This window comes from Rhipicephalus microplus, chromosome 3 (assembly GCF_043290135.1).
Source record: "Rhipicephalus microplus isolate Deutch F79 chromosome 3, USDA_Rmic, whole genome shotgun sequence".
NCBI classification, from domain to species: domain Eukaryota; kingdom Metazoa; phylum Arthropoda; class Arachnida; order Ixodida; family Ixodidae; genus Rhipicephalus; species Rhipicephalus microplus.
The window spans coordinates 95,513,534-95,534,113 of NC_134702.1; the positions used below are offsets into that span (position 1 = coordinate 95,513,534).

At 51.4% G+C, this 20,580-nt stretch overlaps 1 protein-coding gene across 4 annotated transcripts in view; it reads right to left on the reverse strand.

The window, feature by feature from the left end:
- The window catches only part of LOC119159987 (venom metalloproteinase antarease TserMP_A), a 78,372-nt gene that overhangs the window by 14,554 nt on the left and 43,238 nt on the right, over positions 1-20,580 (reverse strand). For all 4 annotated transcript variants that reach the window (XM_075890017.1, XM_075890016.1, XM_075890018.1 and 1 more), the window contains one exon: positions 9,716-9,824. In XM_075890017.1, the coding sequence (XP_075746132.1) occupies positions 9,716-9,824 (109 nt within the window). The remainder of the gene's footprint in view (positions 1-9,715; positions 9,825-20,580) is intronic.

A 20,580-nucleotide genomic window follows, 5' to 3' on the forward strand; every position in this document is an offset into this window, starting at 1 on the left:
AGGTTGAGACGAACAATTTAGGAGATACGTGCATGCATGTACACTGCCAATATTTATGAATGGGAAGACGGGAGCGTGAGGTCTATTCTATATACGCCCTCCAGCGGCCGCGGGCAGCGCGCCGAAGTTGGAGCGAAAGCAACCACAGTCTCTTTTCGCATCATCTCGCGGTGAGCAAAACAAGCCCCCATTGATGATATGGAACTGCTGGCAAGATAACGCCCTCCTCCTCAAAGCAATTAGCAAGAGGCCGGTAGTCACCTTGAAAGGTGAAGGCGCTGCAAACTTGCTGTTGATTTCATATCAGCAATGAATGGTGGTTTCGCTACAGAGGGAAAAACCAATTGAAAAAAAAACATAAAAAGGGGTGCTAGTTCATAGTGTTGTTCCACCATGCAGTTGTTCAACCATGCATTAACAGACTGTGCATTATTAGTGTCATCCCGAAGCTATGACAACAATTGGATTTTTTAACAAGCAACAGAATTTATAATATATACACATTGTGACGGGGTGATGTCGGGGTAGATGTCTGAGTTGCCTCTCGCGCAAGCGCCTAATGAACAGGCGTCTTCTTCATCTTGGCCAAGTGCCACGCTTGCTCCTGTCGATGATGCACCGTAACATCACTCCCCTGCGGCGGAAGCGTGGTCACGGCGTTTAGTATGGCGGCGACGAACAAGGAGGGTGATACGGTTTCAGTCTGGAAACGTGTACAACGTCTGTCTGAAGTGAGGTTGTTGAAGAGGCATTGTTTAGGGGTGCGATCTCGTAGCTCACGTCACTAAGTTGTCGTAACACTTTGTAGAGGCCGTGGTAGTGTGATAATAGGTTCTCTGATAAGCCGACTTGGCGGTTTGGTGTTCAGAGAAGTACCAGAGACCCCGGCGAGAAGTGCACGCTTTGGTGGCGACTGTCATAGCGGTCTTTTTGGTGCGCTTGCGACAAGTGCAGCCGATCACGGGCAAGCTGACGGGCTGCATGGGCTCGAGAAACGACATCGCTGGCGTACTCAGTAGACAAGGGGGCAGGCGAAGGAAGGAGCGTGTCAAATGGTAATGCTGGATGTCAGCCAAATAGCAAATAAAACGGCGAATAACTAGCTGTGTCATGCCGTGAAGAATTATACGCGAATGTGACAAAGGGGAGTGCTTTGTCCCAGTCACGGTGATCTGGCGAAATGTACATTGACAGCATCTACGTCAGCGTTCGGTTCAGACGCTCGGTCAATCCATTTGTCTGTGGATGATAAGCGGTGGTAAGCTTGTGCTCAGTGGATCAGGCGCGGAGAATGTCATCCACAACACGTGAAAGAATGTACCTTCCTCGATCAGTAAGCAGCTGCCGCGGAGCGCCGTGATGAATAATGACTTCATACAAGAGAAAGTCAGCCACGTCAGTGGAACAGCTTGTTGGCAGTGCCTTAGTGATGGCAAAGCGTGTGGCGTAGTCTGTGGCGATTGCGACTCATTTATTTCTGCAGCTCATTTAGGTGGACGTAGGATTCCTAAATGGATACCTTTAGGTGGACGTAGGATTCCTGCAACTCATTTAGGCGACTGCAACTCATTTAGGTGGACGTAGGATACGGGCCCAACAGGTCAAGGCCAACACAGAAGAATGGTTCCGTCGGTATGTCGATGGGCTGTAGGAGGCCAGACGGTAGCACAGAGGGGTGCTTGCGGCGTTGGCAGTGGTCACAAGCAGTGACGTAGCGAATCACAGAACGATACAGTCCGGGCCAGAAAAAGCGACGTCGCACACGATCGTAGGTACGAGAGACGCTTAGGTGACCGGCTGTAGGTACGTCATGTAGTTGTTCGTGAACGCTGGTACGCAGGTGATGGGGAAGCACGAGTAGTAATTCCGGGCCATCAGCATTGAAGCTGCGACGGTACAGAATGTTGTCGTGCAGTTCGAACAGGCGAACGGAAGGCTCTGTCGGAGCAGAGGTCAGACGCTCGATGATGGAGAGTAACGACGGGTCACGTCGTTGTTCGGTGGAGATATCACCCAAAGCGTGGATGGAGAGAACGCAGGCGTCTGAATCAAGGCCTGTCAAGTCGGGCGTTTCAACCGGATAACGTGACAAACAGTCTGCGTCTGTGTGGAGGCGTCCCGACTTGTAGTGGACCACGAATGAGTATTCTTGCCAACGGAGCGCCCAGCGTGCAAGACGTCCAGATGGGTCCTTTAGCGATGACAGCCACCAAAGAGCGTGATGGTCCGTAACAACGGAAAAAGTTCGGCTATAAAAGTAAGGCCTGAATTTCGCCACGGCCCACACTAAAGCTAGACATTCACACTCAGTGATGGAGAACTTCCGTTCGGCAGGTGAAAGACGACGACTGGCATAAGCAATCACGCGGTCCTTCCCGTGCTGTCGTTGGCCAAGGACCGCTGTTTTTCCATGGCCACCTGCATCGGTCCGAAGCTCTGTAGGTGATGCTGGGTTGAAATGGGCCAGTATTGGTGGCGTAGTCAGCAGATGGATAAGAGCCGAAAAGGCGTCCGCTTGCTCTATACCCCATGCGAAGGGAACGTCCTTCTTTAAGAGATCAGTAAGCGGTTGAGCGATGTCGGCGAAGTTGCGGACAAATCGACGAAAATAGGAACATAGCCCTACAAAACTTCGGACGTCCTTGGTTGAGCGTAGTTCAGTAAATTGTTGTACTGCTCGCACCTTTTCGGGATCTGGTTGAACACCATCGGCACTGACAAGGTGGCCGAGTATGGTGATCTGGCGACGTCCGAAATGGCATTTTGCAGAATTGAGCTGGAGAGCAGCTCTTCTAAAAACATCCAGAACGGCTGACAGACGTGTTATATGGCTGTAAAAGGTAGGAGAAAAGACGATGACTTCGCCTAAGTAACATAAGCATATGGACCACTTATATCCTCGGAAAAGGGAGTCCATCATGCGCTCGAAAGTTGCCGGCGCATTACACAGTCTAAATGGCATGACTTTGAACTGGTAGAGGCCGTCGGGCGTAACGAAAGCGGTTTTTTCACGATTCATGGGGTCAACGGAAATTTGCCAATAGCTCGCCCGAAGGTCGATAGACGAAAAGTATTGGGCACCATGGAGGCAATCGAGGGCGTCATCAATCCGAGGCAAAGGGTAGACATCTTTGTGGGTCACTTTGCTTAAATGGAGATAGTCCACGCAAAAGCGCCAGCTGCCATCCTTCTTCTCAACGAGCACGACTGGGGAGGCCCAGGGGCTGGATGAGGGTTCCATTACGTCTTTAGTAATCATTTTATCCACTTCATTTTGAATTACTTGGCGTTCCTTGTGAGATACGCGATATGGACGCCGCCGTATAGGACTGGCATCACCAGTGTTGATCCGGTGAGTCACTGCAGTTGTCTGGCTGAGAGGGCGGTGGTCAAAGTCGAAAACGTCTCTATATGATGTTAGCAGACTACGGAGGCTGGCAGCTTGCACTGCAGTTAGGTCGGAAGCAATCATCTTGTTAATGTCATCTGCAGGCAGAGTACAATTGCGGCCAAGACAGGGGGATGTAGTATCGGTGTCCAAACCAGTAGCGTTGCAGCTGTCAAGTGGAGACAGGGTGGCCAAAGACATGTCTTGCGGAATAACTTGAGTCAAGAAACTCACGTTGAGTAGTCGTATAACCACTGTATTATTAGCGACGGCGACAACAGTGTGAGCAAGGGCGACGTCTCGGGCCATCAGTACGTCGACTATAAGAGTTACGAGGTAGTCACCATCGGGCGCATGACGTGAGAACGACAAAGTGACATATGTAGCAGCTTGCAGAGGCAAGCGAACGTGGTGACGAGAGCATAAACGGGGAAAATAGTCAGCTGGAAAATCGGCAAACTGCGGTAGTTCAAGCTGAAGAGCACTAGTGGCACAATCAATGAGCGCAGAATGACGTGACAGGAAGTCTAAACCAAGTATTAGGTCAAGAGGACACATTTCAATGACGGCAAACTGAACAAATGTAGGATGACCGGCAATGGACACACGGGCCGTGCACATCCCTTGAACATCAGGGGTCCTCCCATCAGCAACACGAAGTTTGTGGGAAGCGGCAGGCGTGAGCACTTTATGTAGGCGTCGGCGAAGGTTCGCGCTCATTACAGAAATGTGCGCTCCAGTATCTATAAGGGCAGAAACAGCCACACCGTCAATGGCAACGTCTAACAAATTTTGTCTCGTCGGAAGCGTCAAGAGAGGATTTGTGGAGGGAGTCGAAAATGCAGCGTCACCTCCGGGCGCTGCACCGTTTAGTTTTCCGGGTAGGCAGGAGCGGGGTTGAATGGATACGACGGCCTGCGAGTCTGCGATGAGCGAGACGACTGGCGACGTCCTGGAGGCGAACACGACTGATGACCATGCAATGACAGAGATCGGCTGTTGAACCTTCTGTAGTTGTTTTGCGGAGAAGGCTGCGTGGCAGACGCGAAGCGGGTATTGTCCTGTCCGTAGTGAGGTTGAGATTGTAGGCTTATGCCACAGGAGCGAAAGAGAGACACGCCTGAACGATAACCGATGCCAGCCCGAAACGTGAGCCGTGGATTCACGTGCCACGGCCTAGCACCTTCTTTATTTTCTTCTGTCGCCATCGCGCGCTCTCCGGTTTGCGCGCAGCCCGAACGAGGGTGGTACAGGGCCCCCAGTGTAGACTGTAAGTCGGAATGTGACATGCCGTTTGTGGTATTCCAACGGAAGATCAGTCGTAGATGAGAGGCTTTCTAGGGCGGTCTCCAGGTACGCCGGCTTGAGTCGGTCCAAGCTGACTGTCTCTTCACGGCCATTCTGAAGTAGAGTGGCAGTTTTGGGGGTGCGGCGAAGGACGCGGAATGGTCCGTCGTAGGCTGGTGTCAAAGGTGGTTTGACCGCGTCGTGGCGCACGAAAACACGTGTTGCAGTGGCCAGATCAGGGTGGGTGAATATGGTCTTGTGTTCGGAAGGTCTGGGCGGAGTGGGCTGGAGGTCTTGAACGCAGTCGAGGAGGCGTTGTAGGAATTGCTGTGGCTGGTCTGGTAGCTTTGTTGACGTGAAGAAGTCTCCCGGAAGCCGTAGAGAAGTGCCATACACCAGCTCTGCTGTTGAGCACTGCAGGTCTGCCCGGATGACAGCTCGTAAACCTAAGAGCACCAGTGGCAAGGCATCAACCCAGGTGGCTCTATTGAGGCGGGTAGTCAAGGCGGTCTTCAGTTGTCGGTGAAGGCGTTCCACCATGCCGTTGGCGCAGGGATGATAAGCCGTGGTACGGCAATGTCTGGCTCCGAGGATGCGATTAAGGCAAGTAAACAGCGAGGACTCAAACTGACGTCCACGGTCTGTGGTCACGGTGCCAGGACAGCCAAAACGGGATACCCACGTAGAAATGAAAACGCGGGCAACTGTCTCGGCTGTGATATCTTGAATTGGAACAGCCTCTGGCCAGCGTGTGAAGCGATTGACCATGGTCAATATATAACGGTACCCCTGAGACACTGGTAGAGGGCCCACAATGTCTAGATGAACATGGTCGAAACGACGGCCGGGTGGAAGGAAAGGTTGGGGCGGCGTCTTAGTATGACGGGAGACCTTGGTCATCTGGCAGGGCAGGCACATGCGCGTTCAAGCGCGCACATCACCGTTGATTCCGGGCCAGACATAGCGCTGGGTGAGAAGACGTTGAGTAGCCCGAATGCCAGGGTGACAGATGTCGTGTAAGGAGTGGAAAACGGTGCGTCGTAATGAAGCGGGAACGAAAGGGCGGGAAAGGTCAGCTGAGACATCGCACCACAAGCGCTCAGATGATAATGAATGAGGCACCAGGCGTAGTCGGAGAGAACGGGGGTTCTCCCGAAAAGCGGCAAGCTCTCTATCATTCTGCTGTGCCGAAAAGAATGAGGCCCAGTCGATGATTGGCGGTGGAGAGTCAACCGCGGCTATACGAGAAAGGGCATCTGCGGCGGTGTTGTCAGCTCCTTTCACGTGGCGGATGTCAGGCGTGAACTCCGATATATAAGCCAGATGGCGGAGTTCACGGGGCACGTACTTGGATGAGTTAGTGCGGAAAACATACGCCAGTGGCTTATGGTCAGTCAGCACGTAAAACGAGCATCCTTCCAGGAAATGCCGAAAGTGCTGTATTGCAGCGCAGATGGCTAGTAATTCCCAGCCAAAGACGCTGTAGCGGGTCTCAGCAGGAAGTAGCTTCCGAGAGTAAAACGACAAGGGTCTCCACTCGGATTTAATGCACTGCGGTAAGACGGCTCCGACGGCCACGCTGGATGCGTCCACCATCAACCGAGTAGGGGCGTTGCTGCGTGGATGAATGAGAAGCACGGCGTTAGCGACCGCTTGCTTAGCAGCAGCAAAGGCGGCCTGGGCCTCTGACGACCAAGGAATGGCGGAGGACGGGCCGGCGGTCGACCGAAGGAGGTCGGTGAGCAGTCGTAGCAGTTCGGCACAGTGTGGTATGAAGCGCCTGGAAAAATTCACAAGCCCCAGGAATTGGCGTAATCGGCACAGTGTTGTAGGCTGAGGATAATCCTGAATTGCTTTAACGTGGGACCGGAGAGGGCGTATTCCTTTGGATGATAAGTGATGGCCCAAGAACTCGAGCTCAGATGCGCCGAAAGTACACTTAGAGGCGTTCACAACGAGGCTGTACTGCTGAAGACGTTGGAACAGAGCGCGTAGATGGTGCTCATGATCTTCAGGTGTGCGGCTGGCGATGAGGACATCGTCAAGGTACGCAAACACAGTAGGAAGACCCCGTGTGACCTCAGAAATGAACCGCTGGAAAGTTTGAGCCGAATTGCGGAGTCCAAAAGGCATCCGCACGTATTCAAACAACCCAAAGGGCGTCGTGATGGCGGTCTTAGGTATGTCGGCGGGCTCGACAGGAGTCTGGTGGTACGCCTTAACAAGGTCCACTTTGCTGAAAATTGTGCAGCCGTCGAGGCGCGATGTAAAATCCTGGATGTGAGGTAGAGGATAGCTGTCGTGGACAGTCTTGGCGTTCAACGCTCGATAGTCCCCACAGGCACGCCAGTCACCAGGATCACGCTTTGGCGCCAAATGCAGCGGGGAAGCCCAAGCGCTTGACGACGGGCGGATAATGCCGAGCTGCAGCATGTGGTCAAACTCCCGTTTAGCAATAGCTAGGCGGTCTCCGAACAGGCGGCGTGGTCGAGCGGCTGCCGGTGGACCCCGGGTGACGACGTGGTGTGTCACCGTATGTTTAGGCGGCTGAGTGAGGTTGCACGGTTTAGTTAACTCCGGGAAACTCGCCAAGATTTTTTCGAACGGTGAGGAAGGTATCAGCATGCGGATGGCCATTGGAGCGATGTCGGACAGGACTCCCGAGATGGAGAGACGAGTCTTACCATCTATGAGGCGGCGCCGCCGCACGCTGACGTCCAAATCGAAGTATGAGAGGAAGTCCGAGCCGATGATCGGTTGAACCACGTCTGCGATGACGAAAACCCACCGGAAAATGCAGCGAAGGCCGAATTCGAGGGTGAGAGATCGGAGCCCATACGTTGCTATAGACGAGGCGTTGGCAGCACGAAGCACTTGCCCCTGTGACTTTGAACGATCAGCCTTAGTCGGGGGCACAACGCTAATTTCCGCGCCCGTATCTATAAGGAACCTGGCGCCCGATAGCTGGTCCGTGACCATAAAAAGGCGGCTGGGACGAGAAGGGAGATCACACGCCGCCGTCAGTGATCCCGGCAGGCGTTTCCCTGCCACGAACATGGGGGTGTACACTTCGTGGCTCGGTGTCGGAAACACTGGTGGTACCAGCAGAGGGGTGGAGGGCTGGGACTCCGAGCATCTCGTGTGCGTGGAAGAGCTCGACGACCAGAACGATAACCGATGCCAGCCCGGGACGTGAGCCGTGGCTTCACGTGCCACGGCCTAGCGCCTTCTTTATTTTCTTCTGTCGCCATCGCGCGCTCTCTGGTTTGCGCGCCGCCCGAACGAGGGCGCTACAAGATGAAGTCCGAGGTGGCGAGGACCAGCGGTAATTGCAGTAACGGATGACATGACCGATACGGTGGCAATGAAAACAAATTGGTCGATTGTCGACAGTTTTCCACGCAGCAGGATCGCGAGATCGGGCCGTAAACTGCTGCTCGTGATAGGACGCGGGTGGACGCCATGAAGCTCGCTACGGGTTGGGCAAAGCGCACACCGAGGGAATACCTATGCTGGCGAGTTCTTGGTGGACGATGGCTTGCACCTTGTTAGCAGTGAGAGGGGTCGTGTCACTTTCAGCGGTGTGAGCCGGAGCAGAGGCAATGGCTTCAAGTTCGCGCCGTACAATTCAGGTCACCTGATCCGATGAATCTAGAGGTGGTGACTGTGTTTTTGCACGGTCTTCGCAAGATGTAGTTGCAGCCATATTCGGAAGGCGGGTAAACACGCTGTTAATCCGCCGGCTCTTCGCTTGCTCAAAGCGCCGACATTCTTTTATAATGGCATCTACTGTAGAAAAATTTTTGCAGATGAGGAGGTTGAATGCGTCATCCGCAATCCCCTTAAGAATATGCCCGACCTTGTCAGCCTCCGGCATCTCGGCATTGGCTTTGCGACACAACGACAACACATCTTCTATATAGGAGACGTAAGACTCGGTCGAGGTCTGCGCCCGAAACGCGAGCATTTTGTTCGTGGCCATTTTTCTTCCAATCGGCTTTCCGAACAGGTCCAACATTTTCTCCCTGCACACTGCCCAACTCCCAAGTTCTGTTTCATGGTTCTCATACCATGATTTGGCGGTTCCCCTAGGATAGAATAACAGGTTTGCCAGCATAAGAGTCGGGCCCCATCAGTATCGAGTACTCACACGTTCGTACTCTGCCAGCGAATCTTCAACGTCAACTTCATCTGGATCGCCGGAACCGCTGAACGTGCCAGGATCCCGCGGGGGTTCGAGCACGAAGGTTGTGGTCGCAGAAGGAGATGTAGTTACCGCATCACCTCCGGCCGCAGGAACGCCAGGAGCAGATGCAGACGCCGTACTCTCCGTCATCGTTGTGAAATGACCCTTCAAACGTCGGCTGCTGCGAAGTTCCGTTGCGAGACGGTTACCCAGCACTTCCACCCAATGTGGTGCTGCCAATTCTCGGTGGACGCTATCCTGTAAGCCAAGACCTCGCCCCGTCACAATATTAACAATAACAGTTATATATCTCTCATTTTATTACACTATTTTACTAGTTAACTTCCCAGATACACTCGCTTTTCTCCAATTCCCGAATTCATCAAAAAATTATTTACCAAGTGTGGGATGCTAACATGCTCCCTGCGGGTGCTCCAGATCTAATATCCCTACTTTAACACTGACTTTATTCTCTCCCTTTTACATTCGTCAACATTTCGAAGATTGTGCGAAATATTTTGTAAACCTTCAATCAAGATTCTTGCTTTCCTTATGCGTAGATACGTAGCCCAGAAACCTCAGCATTTCCTACATATCATATATGCTTCTTCTTCACTACCCCCATAATACTGGAAAAATGTATAGTACAGTGTATACCGGTACACATCCGCATTCTGTTTAATCCGCGATAAAAACACGAGTATGGAATAAAAGGAAGACACATTAATATTCAATTACTGAGCAAATTCTAAAGGCTACTATGTTGCCAATTATTTCTTCCGTTCGTAAACACCATCTCAACACACAATACGTATCCTGTGTCGCAAGCGTTTTGAGCTCCTCAAGGTACTTACAAATGAGCGATTTCATGAGCCGATGTCTGGACACCAGAAAAAGTAACAGGCCGGTCCAAACCTAAGGCAGCATTGCCATTCCTGCATGCCTTGCCCTTATTTGCCATTCCTGTGAATTAAAACACAGCGTGATCATTAAAACTGAAAATGACCAGACGGATAATTTGTAGCTAGAAAAGATGTTTTTTTAATGATTAGCTTTAGCGATTTGTCTGCTAAGAAGATGAAGGAACCAGTTTTTTTAAAGAAGTAATCCCATGACGATAGGGAAAAGGGGGGAGGCTGAGGATGAGGTGCGATATGTGTTAATAAACAGGGAAACCGAGGCACATCCTACTCGGTGAGAATGGCACAAAGTGAACCAGTGCACGCGAGTGCGTCGCAGATTTATGCTACATGCACACATCAGCTAGCGGCGTGATCCTTGATGTACCTGTCCTTATCAAACTGCTCAGCGCAAAAAAATGTTACACAACGAACACAAGAGATGAGCACAGGTGCACACTTCTAAAACTGATTATATATATATATATATATATATATATATATATATATATATATATATATATATATATATATATATATATATATATATATATATATATATATATATATATATATATATATATATATATAATCAGTGCTAAGCACGAGACGCTCGGCCCGGACTGTCGCTGATTTCGCTAGCTAGGCCTACGCTCCTACCTGGTCTCGAATAACAGTTTTGACTGTCTCAGTTCTTTATTATATTTCGTGGAGTTTGCGGGGTCTCCTTGCAATCTTGGAGTTGCGAAGTCGGACTCTACCTGCTGTCATGACCACTGCATCTGCCACAAGCCCTCCTTCTATGGCTTCCCAGGCCATCGTGTGCTCCGGCGCTGTCCGTCAGCGGGATCCTCCCATATTCAGCGGCGCTGACGATCATTACGTCGACGACTGGCTGGCTACTTACGAACTTGTGAGTGTCTTGAACAAATGGGACGAAGCCACGTGACTGGCCACTGTCGGCATTTACCTCAGTGGCATTGCACACTTATGGCTTCGGAACCATATTACCGACGTTCTCACCTGGACAGCATTCAAGGCAAATTTCAGCGAAGTCTTCGGTCGTCCTTCTGTCCGCAAAATTCGTGAGGAGCAGCGTCTTCAGTCGAGATCTCAACTGCCTGGTGAGAACTTTACAAGTTACATAGAAGACGTCATTGACTTGTGCAAACGCGTCGATGTGAACATGACAAAGGTGGACCGCATCAAGCATATTTTAAAGGTATTGACGAGGACGCCGTCCAGATGCTCAGTTCAAAAAGCCCTGCTACTGTCACCCAAGTAACCGAGCTCTGCCAAAGCTATGATGAGCTCCGCCGGCAACGTCTGGTCACCCGCCGTGCTGTCCCACATCAGGAATCGATGTTCGGCTTAACTCCCTCGTATGACCCCGTCCTCCTCTCGAGGATCAAAGATTTTATATTCGAAGAAGTTGCCCGCCAACTCTCGCTCATCTCTGGCCTACCGGAGCGCAGTGCGCCGCTTAGCCCTACACTACGGACTATTATACGAGATCAAGTGTCTGAGGTCCTTCCTCCGCAGCTAGTGCCACCAGTCATACACCATTGACGTACGCCGAAGCAGCAGCACGACCACGACCACAAACGTTCCAAGCGTTGCCTCCACTGCCTGCTCCTGTTATGCCGCACAGCCGCCACAACCTCCAGTTCGCCGAGTCCCTAATCCAGGGCGCACTGCCGACAACCGACCGATCTGCTTTTCGTGTGGTCTATTAGGGCACGTCGCAGGTTTGTGCCACCACCACCCACTCAATTCACGTGAAAACCCACGTCCATATAAGAACGATTACACGTACACTCAGTACACTCCAGACCCCGAATTGTACGCTCCTCGATCAAGCCACCGACCAGCTCCTGATCGCCGATCTCTTTCTCCACGTCGACGCTCGTGCTCCCCATGTGCCGACACCCCCCTACAATCGACGCGGAAAACTAAATGACGCAGTTCCTGAGGCAAGAACTGCATCCTCGTCGCAAAGCACAAGCCCTCTTCGTTCGCCGCCGAATGTAATTAATGTCGTTCTTGAAGGCGTACCCGTACTTGCCCTTATTGATACTGGTGCCACAATTTTTGTCATCGCCGAAAAAGTTTGCCGTTCAATTCGAAAAGTGACAACGCCTCACTTGGGTTCATGTCTTCATACTGCCACTGCACAGCCTGTGCAGCCTCTGGCCGCGTGTACTGCCAGACTTGTAATTCAAAGAGTGCCCTACACAGTGCTGTTCGTAGTACTCCCACACTGTTCTCATGACATCATTTTAGGTTGGCATTTTCTCTCCCATCACCAAGCCGTCATTGATTGCGCCTGTGCTGAAGTCGCCTTTTGTCCCCTTGGTGAGGCGCTACCAGTGCACGATCGCCCTTCCTACGCGAAGTTGGTCATTAGTAACGACACCCAGATCCCTCCACGCGCTACTGTCTTCGCACCTGTGTCGTGTTCCGCCGTCATCGACGCTACCGCATTCTTCACGCCTTCCGCTGCTTTCGTTCATCGCCACTTATCACCACTCCCAACCGCTCTCCTTACTTTTCAAGCTGGTGCGACCAACGTGCCTGTAGAGAATCCGTTCCCATTCACGATTACGCTGCTTCGAGGGGAATGTGTCGGTTCGATAGAATCATTCGAAACCATCGCTACACTTGACGTTCCTGATGAATCATCGGAAGTCAGCGCCCTCTCCGGTAGTTCCGTGAATGACCCTTCCACTATTGACATTTTCAACCGTGTCATCGACGAAGGCCTAAACCCACAACAGGGGGGTGAGCTTTTGATCCTCCTTGACAATTTTCGGCCATCTTTTGACAGTCACAGCGCTACTTTAGGTTGAACATCAACCGTATGCCACCAGATCAACACAGGTAATCACCCAATACTACGGCAGTGACCATACCATGTTTCGCCGCCTGAACGCCGTGTCATCGATGAACAAGTAGATGACATGCTAAAGCGAGGCGTCGTTCAACTATCAAACAGTCCTTGGGCGTCGCCGGTTGTTTTAGTTAAAAAGAAGGATGGCAAGATACGCTTTTGCGTAGATTATCGTCGCCTAAACAAAATAACACGAAATGATGTTTATCCTTTGCCTCGAATTGAGGACGCCCTCGACTCTTTACAAGGCGCAGAGTTCTTTTTCTCTCTTGATCTACGCTCTGGGTACTGGCAAGTGCCCACGAATCTGGATGATAGGCCAACAACCGCCTTTGTTACACCGGATGGCTTATACGAATTTAACGTGATGCCATTCGGCCCATGCAATGCGCTGGCAACATTTGAGCGCATGATGGACACTATCCTACGAGGCCTCAAATGGAAGACGTGTTGGTGCTACTTAGACGATGTAGTGGTATTCTTGCCGATTTTCCCACGCACCTTCGTCGCTTGGTACAGGTTCTACGCTGCCTCTCTGTAGCAGGCCTCCAACTCAACTTGAAGAAGTGTCACTTTGGTGCGCGCAAGCTGACCATTCTCGGACACGTCGTGCTGAAGGATGGCGTTCTTTCAGACCCCGCTAAGCTACGTGCTGTTCGCGAGTTCCCGAGGCCCGCGTCTCTCAAGCAGCTGCGTAGTTTCATTGGACTTTGCTCATACTTACGCCGCTAAATCCGGGATTTCGCCTCGATCATGGTGCCTCTGACAGACCTACTTCAGGGAGACCGCAATCTATCTGCGTGGTCTCCAGCCTGCGACAGTGCCTTTGCGAAGCTCCGTGAACTGCTTACAACGCCACTCATACTGCGTCATTTCAATTCAAGCGCTCCCACAGAAATCCACACAGATGCTAGTGGTGTTGGTCTTGGCGCTGCACTCGCCCAACGAAAGCGTGGTTACCAAGAATATGTTGTTGCGTACGCGAGCCGCACTCTTACAAGAACAGAAGCAAATTATTCGGTAACTGAGAAAGAATGTCTAGAGATTATCTGGGCCATTACAAAATTTCGGCCTTATCTGTACGGCCGCCATTTCGATGTTGTTATCGACCACCACGCGCTCTGCTGGTTATCCTCCCTCAAAGATCCCTCAGGACGCTTGGCACGATGGGCTTTGCGGCTCCAAGAGTACGACATCCGTGTCATTTATCGCTCAGGCCAGAAGCACGCCGATGCCGACGCTCTTTCGCGTTGTCTCCATTGCGAGTGTCTCCATCCAAGACAATTTCCTTCCACTATCAGGACCCATCAACATAGCTGCGGAGCAGTGCAAAGATTCGTGGATTGCGTCTCTGATGGATTATCTATCTGAAACACTCGCCCACCCGCCATCTCAAGCGCTACACCGACAAGCCTCTCACTTCGCCGTCCGTGATGGCATACTTTATCGCCGCAACTACCACCCAGACGGTCGCAAATGGCTACTCGCCATACCCAGGCATCTCCATGCCAGCATATGTGCTGCTTTCCATGCCGATCCGGAGTGTTCGCACGCCGGTTTTTTTAAAACCTACGCCAGGGTACGTTTTCAGTTTTATTGGCGCGGCATGTACACATTCGTTCAAAAGTACATTCGATCTTGCACAAAGTGCCAATGCCGCAAGCATGATCTTAGCCGTCCTACTGCAGCAATGCAGCCGTTACCGTGCCTAGTGCGACCATTCGACCGGGTTGGAATAGACCTTTATGGTCCTCTACCATATACATTAGCTGGGAATCGCTGGATTATTGTAGCGATCGACCATCTCACGATATATGCAGAAACGGCCGCTCTACCAGCCGCGACGGCACGTGACGTTGCGCCTTTCCTGCTGCAACGTTTTTTTTGCGTCACGGCGCTCCACGTGAACTTTTGAGCGACCGAGGCCACGTCTTTCTCGCGCATGTTATTCAAAAACTTCTTGCAGAATGCCATGGGATTCACCGCTGTACTACCACATATCGCCCACAAACAAATGGCTTGACCGAGCGTTTCAACCGTACTCTTGGTGATATGCTTTCTATGTATGTAGCCTCCGACCACACCAACTGGTATCTTATCCTTCCCTACGTAACGTACGCTTAGAACACGGCACCTCAAGCGACGACAGGCTTTTCTCCCTTCTTTTTACTTTATGGTCGAGAACCACATCTCCAATCGACACCATTCTCCCCTACCAACCCGACTCATCCGAAGGCACACCAGTTTCCGAAGCTGCGCGGTATGCGGAAGAATGTCAGCAATTAGCTCCCACCCTTACAACACAAGAACAAGGGCTACAGAAATTTCGTCACGACGATGGGCGGTCCAACTACTATTTTTCGCCCAACTCTCTTGTTTGGCTGTAGGTTCCCTCGAGTGGTGCTCCTCGCATCTCTACAAAGTTTGTCAGCAGGTTCCATGGACCTTATCGCGTCATAGAACAAACTTCCGCTGTCAACTACCTCATCGAACCCCTCACGGCCACTGTGGACCTGCGTCGCCGAGGCCGCGTAATCGTACATGTGGATCGCCTCAAACCATATCACGAAGCACTTGTCCTCACGACACCTTTAAACACTTACTTGGCACCATCTTCAGCGAGGGTGAATGACGTAATGATGAATGTAGTGGGTCATGCAAATCTCGGCAAACACATTGTCAGTGCTAAGCACGAGACGCTCGTTCGGACTGTCGCTGATTTCGCTACCTAGGCCTACGCTCCTACCAGGTCTCGAATAACAGTTTTGACTGTCTCAGTTCTTTATTAATTATATATATATATATATATATATATATATTGTCATGTCGCTCCAGGGGGTGTCGACAAGGTTTATTGATGTCCGAGCAATAGGGCTTTAACCAAGCGCGTCGGTTGGGCTTGTTTGCCAGAGCGGGGGTCCACGCGCACTTCTTTCTTCTCTATGGTGTGAGCCTTCACCTTGGCATACGACCCACTACTAGATGTAAGTGGCAATATTCCTCCTCAACAAAAAAAAAGAAAGAGCATCGTCCCGATGCTGTAAAGTTATTGAAAAAAAACCAAAACAAAGTAGGTTAAACAATGAAAAAGGGCCCCAATAATCAAATGTTAGACGCGATAAGTTCACCAATGATGAGGCAATTGTCAGAGCACAAATAAAAAAAACACAGGAAAAGTGGTCTTTTAGGAACGCGCAAAATAGGGCTTCATGCGCACCACGTGAACTATGTCACAGGTCGGCTGTTTTCGTTGTGCCCATCGTGACGACGTAGCGTCCGGAATCACTTCATAGTTTACGTCACTCACGCGGCGTATTACTTTATACGGACCGAAGTATCTACTGAGCAACTTTTCGGAGAGGCCACGGCGTCGAACAGGGGTCCAAATCCAAACTTGGTCCCCCGGACTGTAAGATACGTCATTGTGACGCATATTGTAACGTCGTGCATCGGCCTGTTGCTGCTGACTAATGTGTAGCCGGGCGAGCTGGCGAGTTTCCTCGGCACGCTCTGCAAATTCTTCTGCGTCAGTTGTTAATCGATCAGCGCCTTCATAAATAAGCATCGCATCCAGCATCGTCTGAACTTCGCGGCCGTAGAGAAGGCGAAACGGTGTAAATCGGGTTGTTTCTTGAACGGCGGTGTTATAAGCGAACGTCACATAAGGCAAAATGCGATCCCAAGTTTTGTGTTGGACGTCGATGTACATGGAGATCATGTTTGTGAATGTCTTATTTAGTCGCTCGGTTAAGCCGTTGCTCTGCGGATGGTAAGCAGTCGTTGTTCGATGCCTAGTGTTACTTAGCCGAAAAACTTCATCAATAAGCTGTGCAGTGAACGCTGTTCCTCTGTCGGTTATTACTGTAGATGGAGCACCGTGGCGCAGAACAATTTGGCACATGAAGAACCGTGCTACCTCAGAAGCCGTGGCTCGTGGTATCGCCTGTGTCTCAGCATAGCGGGTCAAATAGTCACTTGCAACAATGACCCATTTGTTGCCGTCGGACGATAAAGGAAATGGGCCGAGAATGTCCATGCCGACTTGGTCAAATAGCTTGTGGGGTGGATCAATTGGCTGAAGTAATCCAGCCGGCTTGCTTGGTGGCGACTTTTGACGCTGGCATTCACGACAGCTTTTAACGTACTGCTTCACATTTGCCGAAAGTCCGGGCCAGTAGTACGCCTCACTTACTCTGGCGAGCGTTCGCGAGTAACCTAGATGACCAGATGTGGGCTCGTCATGGCACGCGGAGAGGACTTCGTCCCGCATGTCCTTCGGAACGACGAGGAGGTAAGCGTGGCTCGTAGAACGGGCGTTTTTTGTACAGGACATTACCTTGGAGGCAGAAAGACGTCATGACACGAAATAGATGGCGAGGTATAACGGCGCTATGACCCTCCAGATAGTCGATGAGCGGTCGAATCTCTTCATCCTCTCGCTGGCGTCTGCTCAAGTCAGATGAGCTAAGGGCGCCCAGGAAACCGTCATCGTCGTCTTCTTCTTGATTGACTTAGGGTATGGGTGCACGCGACAGCGTATCAGCGTCTTCATGCTTCCGTACAGACTTATATACGATGGTAACATCAAATTCCTGTAGACGCAAGCTCCATCGGCCCAGTCGTTCAGAGGAATCACGAATGTTTACCAACCAGCAGAAGGCATGGTGGTCCGTCACCACTTTAAATGGACGACCATAGAGGTACAGGCGAAACTTGGTGATCGCCCACACTACTGCGAGACACTCTTTCTCTGTGGTCGTGTAATTCACCTCGGTACGGGACAGTGAGCGGCTGGCATAGGCAAAGACTCGTTCTTTGCCGTGTTGATGATGGACGAGCACTGCGCCGAGGCCGATGTTACTGGCGTCAGTGTGCATCTCTGTGTCAGCATCATCGTCAAAATGCGCAAGAACAGGGGCTGACTGCATCCGCTGTCGTAGCTCGGCAAAAGCAGCTTGTTGTTCGGTAGCCCATACAAACGGTGTGTCGTCGCGTGTAAGGCGAGTCAAGGGTTCCACTATCTTCGAAAACCCTCTAATAAATAGTCTATAGTAGGCGCACAAGCTCAGAAAGCGCCGAACAGTCTTTTTGTATGTAGGATGCGGAAACGCGGCTACAGCGGCAAGTTTGTCGGGGTCGGGTCGGACTCCTTTCGCGTTGACTACATGGCCAAAGAATTTGAGTTCTTCATAACCAAAGTGACACTTCTGCGGTTTGAGTGTAAGATCTGCTGATTGAATAGCCTGTAGCACACTCCTGAGGCGGTCAAGAAGTTGCTGGAAGGTTTCAGAAAAAACGGCAACATCATCAAGGTATACGAGACAAGTTTGCCACTTCAGACCAGTAAGCACAGTGTCCATCATTCGCTGGAAGGTTGCGGGCGCTGAGCACAAACCAAAAGAAAGGACTCGAAATTCATTCAGGCCATCAGGGGTAACAAAGGCCGTTTTCTCGCGATCTAGCTCGTCAACCTCGATCTGCCAGTACCCGCTTTTTAAATCCAAAGAGGAAAAATAGTGGGCGCGGCGTAATCTGTTTAACGAGTCATCGATGCGTGGCAGCGGGTACAGGTCCTTTTTAGTCACGCTGTCCAGCTTCCGGTAATCGACGCAAAAACGTAGAGTTCCGTCTTTCTTCTTGACTAGGACGACCGGAGAGGACCACGCACTGTTGGAAGGCTCGATGATGCCGTCGTCAAGCATTTCTCGAACTTGCGTACGAATGGCTTCTCGTTCCTTCGCTGACACATGGTAAGGCTGTTGGTGTACTGGGTGGGCGTCGTCGTAAGTGTTGATTCTGTGCCTAGTGATCGAAGTCTGGCGCACTTTAAAGGAATCAGCTAAGCATGACTTGAATTCAAGCAAGAGTTTTCGCAGTGCTGTCTGGTTTTCTGTTGTGAGGTTAGAATTAATATCGATATTGTTTACAGACGTATCGGTGGCTTCCACTGCGTCCGACGAGAAGCAGATGGGAACGGTACCTAATTCATCTGCAAACGCTAACGAAGTGCCACGGAAAAGGTGTCGGTGTTCGTTGCTGAAATTTGTAACGTGCCGTTGAGATCTGCCATCACGTAGCTGTATAATACTTCTAGCCACAAAATTACCTTGAGTCAGCAGGTGTTCAAAATTACTTTCTGCAATCGCTTCACTATTTCGCAATCCACAGCATGTGACGTCGACAATAACACTGGCTCTTGGAGGAAGCGTTATACTTTCAGCAGAAACACGAAGAATGTCGGCACGTTGTTGGTCGTCCTGCTTGTCGATTGCTCGGTCGGCTGAGAAGGTGATGCGATTCTCTTGAAGGTTAATGACAGCTCCATACTCCTGCAGGAAGTCAACACCATGAATAACGTCGCGTGAACATTCACGGAGCACAAGGAAACTTGCTACAAAAGTATAACCGCAGACCCGAACTCTACTCGTGCAGGTTCCAAGCGGAGAGACGGTGTGGCCACCAGCCGTTCGAATCACAGAGCCATGCCAGGGCGTGATTACCTTCTTTAGTAGTCTGGTCATTTTCCCGCTTGGTATAGAATAGTCAGCCCCGGTATCAACTAAAGCACCTACTGCATAGCCGTCTATCAGCACCGGTATATCCAGAGAAAGCCGCACATATCGCTCAGTCGAATCCACACCCTTTACTGTTAGCGCTGATCGGAGGTCTTCAGCACGTCGACTGCCTGCGACCTCGTCTCCAAGGGTCGCTTGCGTTAGTTTTCCCGGCGGGGACTGGGGGACCGTGCGCCAGCATGGCGCTGTGGCGAAGATGAAAAGCGCCTCGGCGACGGTGAGCGTGGCTGCCGTCCAGAAGGCGGTGGCATGCGCTGTTGAGCCAGGTAATCCTCAATGTCCCGGGGTCGCTGGCCATACCGAGGAGGCGCTGAATATACTGAAAAGGCGCGCAGCCCGAGGCGCCGGTATGGACACTGGCGGTACAAATGGTCCGCTTCACTGCAGTGGAAGCACAAAGGTCGGCGATCAGGAGTGCGCCAAACATCAGATTTCCGAGGCGAAGCACGTCTGTCGTCAAGGTAGTGTGCTGGTTGTTCCGCAAGATGCACAGGGTTGGCGTAAACGAGGGGTGGGGGCGTGCGTGTGTTCTCGTAGTACCGTAGAGGCTGCGCCGACTGAAGTGAAACTGCAGGAGGTGCCTGAACAAACAGCGGGGAAGAGGAAGCTGGGCGCCTCAAGGCTTCCGCATAAGTCGCACGCTGGTAGTCAGCCGGGGCGGGTGTGGCGTCATCCAGACTCACAGGGTCATGCGGGGCATGATGCAGCTCGTCCTTGACGATACTTGCAATAGAACTCACCGTAGGTAGTGGTGGTGTGGCAGCCTTTTGCAGCTCCTCGTTTACTATAGAGCGGATAAGGTCGCACAGACACTCGGTGTTGTTCCCAAAAGTGGTGAGAACTTGAGCAGTGCTCACTTGCCGCTCATACAGGGTGGATCGATGCTGAAGCATCTTTTCCATCGTGACGGCTTCAGACAAAAACTCGGCGACCGTGCTTGGAGGGCTCCATACAAGGCCAGCGAAAAGCTGCTCCTTAACTCCCCGCATCAGGTGGCGCAACTTCTTTTCTTCTCATAAAAAACAGCGCCAATAACGAGAGACTAGAAAAAGAAGGAGACAGACAGCGGCACTGACCAACTCGCCCAAGCAACCACGTTAGCTACTTTCTTTTCTTCTGTCATACTTGGATCGGCCCGTCGGAACAGGCGCGTCATATCTTCCACATAAGTCGTGATAGTTTCGTTGGGCATCTGTATGCGGTCCTGGATCGCTCGCTCCGCTCGTTCGTGGCGATCAGCACTTCTGTAAGTGTCCAACAGCCGGCGGCGGAATTCGGGCCACGATGTCATCTGTTCCTCGTGGTTCATGTACCAGGTACGTGCTACATCCTCCAAATAGAAGTACACACGCCGT